The following is a 6,640-nucleotide window of genomic DNA, read 5'->3' as shown; positions in this document are numbered from 1 at the left end:
CGTGGCGATAGCCTTGAGATGGCCTCAGTGGTCGGCGAGGCTCTAAGCACCATAATTTGAGATTTGATTTGATTAAAGTGTGTGTGTAAGCACACCAAATATCATATTTTAGCGAAAGATACAGAGACTTGATTCGATAGATGTTTAGGAGCAGTTGTTTAAAAAGGGCTTTGCAGTTACAATTCGAATGGCGCCACGTATTCTGTGCAGGTCGTTGAAGACCGGCGTGGTATTTGCGCAAAAGGCGTCTGCTATACTTGCTGAAGCCAGGTAAGCGCTTGGCTGCATAAGTATCCATATCAATCAAAACTCCTCTCATTGGAGCATAGAAATCTCCATATGGGTATATTCATTTTTTTATATATAAAAGTTTCTGTATCTGTAGGAGTCTGAATGATACAAACCTTGAGAAATTATTTATTCACAACGATGAATAGAGCTGGAGCGGTGACCTTGTGGCAATGTACCAAAGAAATGAGAGTTTACGGGTTCAAGTCCTGCTCGGACCTTCATTTTTACTAACCACCACCTCCTCCACTAGAACCTGAGCGGTGGTCTGGGATAGGACTAGAGATCGACGTACCTTGTGCACCATGCACTTTGCAAGTGTATGTAAAGAAAATTTATTATCACAGTAAAAGAAATAAACTTGCTGACAAAACAGAGAAATGCAAGAGTGGCAAGGCCTTTGGAACTCACTTGAGATACGCAGTTTATCCAATAAAGGAAATACAAGGGAAAAAAAGGAGAGAGAGAGAGAGAGAGCATTTCTTTATTGGATATTGTTAAGTTTGGAATGAAAAAAAAAAGAGAAAGTGGAGTGGGATTGAACCTCGCATGGCAGGGTTAAACAGCGCTTAAACACATCTGCCATCTGCCCACCAAAATTATTATCTAAACTCATGTTTCTTTAGCGTTGAAAATGATTACTGCGTTCGAGGTGATGACGCCGTTTAAATCATATTTTATTGTATCTCAATTATTCGAGTTGGCGATAAAGGAGACGCCGTCATCGCCTCAGGCACACCGCTGTTTTCTCCAGATCTGCACAGACTTATTTAGTTAATTCAGTATCCACTTCGAAATATTCATACGCAGTAGACACTTCTGGTGTTGTAAGTGTCATTGTGTGCGTTCCGTCCTAACTTTGCATTTCTTTTGATTGCGAACAAGGAAAACAATATCATGCCGTCTTCAAACATAAACATACGTTCCGGCAACTGGGAAGAGCCCAATTATATATTTCTGGATCAGGAGTCTCAACGAAATAAACCGTTCATTATCCGGATATACAACTTAATCCAGAAGACTCACAACATATTACTGGTATGACAAAAAATAATTTCCCACTATGTTTAATCCAAATTTGGTACTGGCAGACGAAGTATGTTCAGAGAAAATGAATTTGTTTAAGTTTACCATGGACCCCCCAACCCCTTACACACATGCACATACGAAAACACAGACAACCGAACACCGGGTTATAACAAAGACTCACTTTGTTTACACAAGTGAGTCAATGATAAAATGTGTAGCACTACATAGTGGCGACATGCTGTCCTCGCGCCCAATGCCACACACAGAAAAACAATCCAATACAGTCCAGGATGTTATCACAAGTAGGTGCCTCTGAAGAATGGGTTTGACTTCTGACCCAGTGTTCGCTGGTGATCAGGTATCGAGGTCCTGTTTTGGCATGGTGCTGTGTCCCTGGAAAAGGCACTTTCTCAAATTTTCCTCACCCCAACTGGGTTTGAATGGCTACCTGACTTCAGTAAGGAAAGTTTAAAACGGTGGAAGAAGAGGACTGGGTTCTCTATGACCGTCTAGGGGTCCCCTTTGGCCGTAATAAGCTACGGGACCTTTAACCTGTAAGGTTATGCTGTTACAGATACCAGCTGATGTGGAAATGGATGGACGGCACCATTGCTTACTATCTTGGAATGCGGCACCACATCAGAGAAAAAGCAGAAGTAGGCCAATGGTGTCACACACACACACACACACACACACACACACGTGCACAGGCACAGGCGCTAACATGCATACATACACATACACACAGACACATACACACACGCACACACACACACGCACACACTCACACACACACACACACACTCACACACACACACACACACACACCACAACACAGAGAGAGAGAGAGAGAGAGAGAGAGAGAGAGAGAGAGAGAGAGAGCATCAATCCAATAATGCAGTTCAACAGCTGTGAATACATGTGAATACGAAACACAAAAAAACATGTTTCCTTTGTATACATGACACAAAAACATGTTTCCTTTGTATAAATGACAACAATAAATTTGTTGGTAACTAGTGTCCACATCAGGTGCCATCAGGCCAGGATTAGGCCTCAGCATATGATGTGTGTTTTCATTTCTTTTCTTTTTTTTCTCTTTTCTGCCCCTTCACTTTGTGTAGACATATAGCGTTCACAAAATGTTTGAGACCGGTTCATAAAAGCTGACATCTTTTCATTTAAAAAAAATATCTCAAGAAACTGAAATAATTGTCTTAATAGAATGTGTCAAAAAATCGAAAGATGATTTAAATATTGCAGGCTGCATGTGGTCCACAACAGCTGTCTCAGGCGCCACCAACAGATTGAAAAAAAACGTTTTTCAAAAATAGAGATTTCGACTAAAAAGTTAGTCATTCACTGGTTTACAAACGACAGCGATGGTTGTTGTTGTTGTTATTATATATATATATATATATATATAGCAGGGGAAAAAAGGAGAGGGGGGTGGGGGGGGGGGGGGGCGGAAGAAAAGGAAGTGCGCGTGCAAGAAAGGATGTCTGGTTATGAGTGGTGTGGGGTGGGAGGGATGGGGGGCAGGGGAGAGTTAACTACTTTGATGTGATCCCCAACCCCCACTTCCAGTGCTGTTTGTCTTTTCTTCTCTCTCTCTCTTTTGTTGTTGTTTTGATTATTATTAATTTCTGTTCCCAGGTGGGGGCAATCTTGGGCCCTCACAGCACTGTCCAGTTTGACCACTGGCTGCCGCGTTATCAAGTGAGAAACTCTCTAGTTGTGGCATACACCGATGTGACCCCATCAGAGTCAGTTGCCTATCTCTGTGAAGACGACAGGGGAAGAGACTTCACCAATGTGTATGATAAACAAACTTCCGTGATTCAGCTCTCTGATGTTGAGGTCAGTAGTTTGCATTGTGTGTGTGGGTGTGTGGGTAGGGGGGGGAGGGGGGGAGTGGGGGGGGGGGAGAGCGGATGTGTGTGGGTGTGGGAATGCGTATTTGTGTCTGCGTGCGTGTGTGCGTGCGTGCGTGTGTTCATGTCTTTGAGAGATGGGGGTTGGAGAAAGAAAGAATAAATGAATACATTAAAAAAAAGAAAAAAATTCAACTTGAGGGAATGCAAGAAAAAGTACACAGGCTCGTTTTCATCTTGCCCTCAATAAACAGGATATATATATATATATATATATATATATATATATATATATATATAAAGCAGGTTACGGACTAAAGCAGGTTAGGTCACGACCTAAATAACTTCTTGCATTGTTCTGAGGTCTCAACTAGCACAGAACAAAAGTAAAGCACAGACCTTTCTCCGTCACCGCGACCACAGCACAGAAGTACACACCCCGCCAGCACTGCACACGAACCCCCACAATCCACGCAAAGCATAACGCTTCAACGTTCAGAAGTGAAGATGTTCATAAAGCAAATGATAAGTAACAAACTCGGGAGCCTGACACGTACATTATCCAAATGGAAATAACCTTGAAGAACCTTGACTGGAAAGGATCATATGCACAACGTCCATAGATTCACTGTGACTGGAACCCGACACAGTTAATTATCTATTCAAACATGTCCAAGGCGGACAAAGGCGTTTTCTTACTCATGCTTATTACACAGAATAAACACAACACTGTGCGGCACCACATATGCAGTCAATGCCATCCCCTTTTCCCATTTCCAAGTTCAGTTAAGCCTTTCTCCTTCTCTCAACAACAACCAAAATGCGTCACGCCCTAAAAGAAGACGTCACACAAAAATGCGTCATACCAAAAACATTGTAAAACACTATCTAATCGTAGCATGCCACTGGAAATTCCTTCAAATGTCGAATCATGGACGAGGATCACAAAGAATGTTTTCTTACAGGTTACCTAACGTGATTTACCTGACAACAACATTAACAACATACCAATGATAAATATAATCATGATAACAATCCCCCATCTCCCAGTCTCACGTCATGTCAGTCTGGAAAGAAAGAGCCAGATGCTTTGAAATAAATGCTTGGGTTAATAAAGTACTTTAAACGGCACATGTGGTCAGGGAATAGAGCAGAAAGATGCCAGTTTCTAAAACTGTCCTTTCCAGAGGAGTGCACTCACAAAGTTGCCCAGAAGAGAGGTCAGCTGAGATTGACACCACCAGCCATTTTGCTTATAACAAGAGTCCCCATATGAACATCAGAATGACGACCATGACTTCACACCTCTTCAGACAGCTGGGACTTGGAACGCCAAAAGAACAGCCAGGACTTCCCCCTTGTAACACCAGGAGAACAGCTAGCTAGGACTTCACTATTCTTCAGACAGCCAAGACTTCCCTCAAGTAACACCAGGAGAACAGCTAGCTAGGACTTCACCACTCTTCAGACAGCCAAGACTTCCCTCAAGTAACGTCGACAGAGGAACGGCCAGGACTTCACCACTCTTCCGACAGTCAGGACTTCCTTCAAGTAACACTGGGAGAACAGCTAGGACTTCACCACTCTTCAGACAGCCAGGACTTCCCTCAAGTAACACCAGGAGAACAGCCAGGACTTCACCACTCTTCAGACAGCCAGGACTTCCCTCAAGTAACACCAGGAGAACAGCCAGGACTTCACCACTCTTCTGACAGCCAATACTTCCCTCAAGTAACGTCACAAGAACATCCAGGACCTCACCACTTTTCAGACAGCCAGGAATTACCCCTTGTAACACCGGGAGAACATCTAGGACTTCACCACTCTTCAGACAGCCAGGACTTCCCTCAAGTAGCGCCAGAAGAACAGCCAGGACTTCACCACTCTTCAGACAGTCAGAATCTCCCAGCCCCTCACCATGGAACGCCAAAAGAACAGTCAGGACTGAACCCTTCGTTCAACAGCCAGGAGCAGTCAGGACTTGGAGAACCTGGAGAACAGGAAGGACTTCACCACTTTTCAGTCAGCCAGGACATTCCCCTTGGAACGCTAGAAAGACAGCAAGCATTTAACCCCCATCCCCATCACCCATCAGACAGGTAGGACTCGCCACAGGACCTCTGTCCCGAACAGACATCCAGGACTATGATATTCCCTCAAACAACGAAACCCTCAGCAAACCAAAACCCAAGTTCTGAATAACTTTTAAAAGCGCTGGTCAACTCTTAAACTTCAATTCTACAGGCGTTTCGCTTCATGGAAAGCTCAACAGACAGTGCTCAAACTCACAGTTGCCAGCTTTCTCAACCATGTTTTAAAAGTTTATTTTGGTAAAAGGTTTAAAGTTCCATTGCTTTTTACGGCCATGTGGGCAGTGGATTCATACCCACTGGGTCCAGGGGTTCGGCATAGGAAGACGGAACCCAATCCTCTCCGCAGTTTCAACCTACTCTGATCGACGTAGGTACCCATTCACACCTGGGTGGAGTGAAGAAAATCGGAGTGCCTTCCACAAGAACAGTACACGGAAACTGGGCCAAACCAAGATCCAAATCTTTAACAAGTTAACTAAGCTGACCAGTACTTCGCCCGTGGAACGCCAGAGCAGCCAGAACTTCACCCCCTTATACTGTTAAGTGTGTGTGTGTGTGTGTGTGTGTGTGTGTGTGTGTGTGTGTGTGTGTGTTGCAGGACTTCACCTCTGGCAGAGCAAGACTGCTGCAGTGTCCAGACAACCACACCACCCATGACTTCCTGTCTTGCAACGTCCAATCTGACTGCTGGGCACGTGACCAGGTCACATGCCACGTGCCAGGGCTGTCGTCACTGCCGCCGATGTATCTCTGCGCCAGAGGGACCAGCCGAATTGCCTACAGCCAGGTGTGCGACTTCCGCAAAGACTGTCCAGAAAACAGTGATGAGGACTTCTGCGTGTATCCCAGCTGTAGGCATGGGGAAATTCAGTGTGGCAATAAGGAGGTATAGTTTACATGTCCTGTCAGTTCAAGTGGAAAACAAACAAGCAAAGAAACAAAACACACCTCCCAGAGAGCGCATCACACACACACACACACACACACACACACACACACACACACACACACACACAGCGAGAGAGAGAGATGCTTGGCGCTTTGATACTTTAATGTCATTGGCCATGAGGTCCTTATGACATGGGTGAGAGAGAGAGAGAGAGAGAAGTGTTCTCCTTTTAAGAATGCACACGTTAAAAATACGGTAAACCATGTCAGCTTTAGGTGCGATTATTTATAGAACTAGAACATATCCGGCATACATACCGGAAAACTGAGTATGGTTGCCTGCATGGCGGGTGCAAAGATGGTCATTCACGTAAGTTACCTCTAGGCCATCACTCAAGTACCCCTACCCGCAGCCCTTTGTGCTCGAACTGCGCCAAAACACATGAATGAGTTGCCCAGACGTTTATC

General features: G+C 44.6%; 1 protein-coding gene across 1 annotated transcript; it reads left to right on the top strand.

Moving 5' to 3' along the window:
* The first annotated feature begins 1,896 nt into the window (after positions 1–1,896).
* LOC143291547 (uncharacterized) lies at positions 1,897–6,378 on the top strand. The gene is made up of 3 exons (XM_076601449.1): positions 1,897–1,973; positions 2,974–3,177; positions 5,883–6,378. Exons 1-3 carry the CDS (start codon positions 1,902–1,904, stop codon positions 6,174–6,176), a joined length of 570 nt encoding a protein of 189 aa, XP_076457564.1. The 5' UTR covers positions 1,897–1,901; the 3' UTR covers positions 6,177–6,378.
* The last annotated feature ends 262 nt before the right edge of the window (positions 6,379–6,640 follow it).

This window comes from Babylonia areolata, chromosome 1, assembly GCF_041734735.1.
Source record: "Babylonia areolata isolate BAREFJ2019XMU chromosome 1, ASM4173473v1, whole genome shotgun sequence".
NCBI classification, from domain to species: domain Eukaryota; kingdom Metazoa; phylum Mollusca; class Gastropoda; order Neogastropoda; family Buccinidae; genus Babylonia; species Babylonia areolata.
Note: the sequence above shows the minus strand (reverse complement) of the source record. Positions and strands in the feature narration are given on the sequence as shown.

Excerpts from the sequence above, each read along its gene's own strand:
- LOC143291547 (XM_076601449.1), top strand. The coding sequence starts at position 1,902 with ATGTGGAAATGGATGGACGGCACCATTGCTTACTATCTTGGAATGCGG. Across the intron at positions 1,974-2,973 it reads ACATCAGAGAAAAAGCAGAA|GTGGGGGCAATCTTGGGCCC; the intron begins GTAGGCCAATGG and ends TTCTGTTCCCAG. Across the intron at positions 3,178-5,882 it reads TTCAGCTCTCTGATGTTGAG|GACTTCACCTCTGGCAGAGC; the intron begins GTCAGTAGTTTG and ends TGTGTGTTGCAG.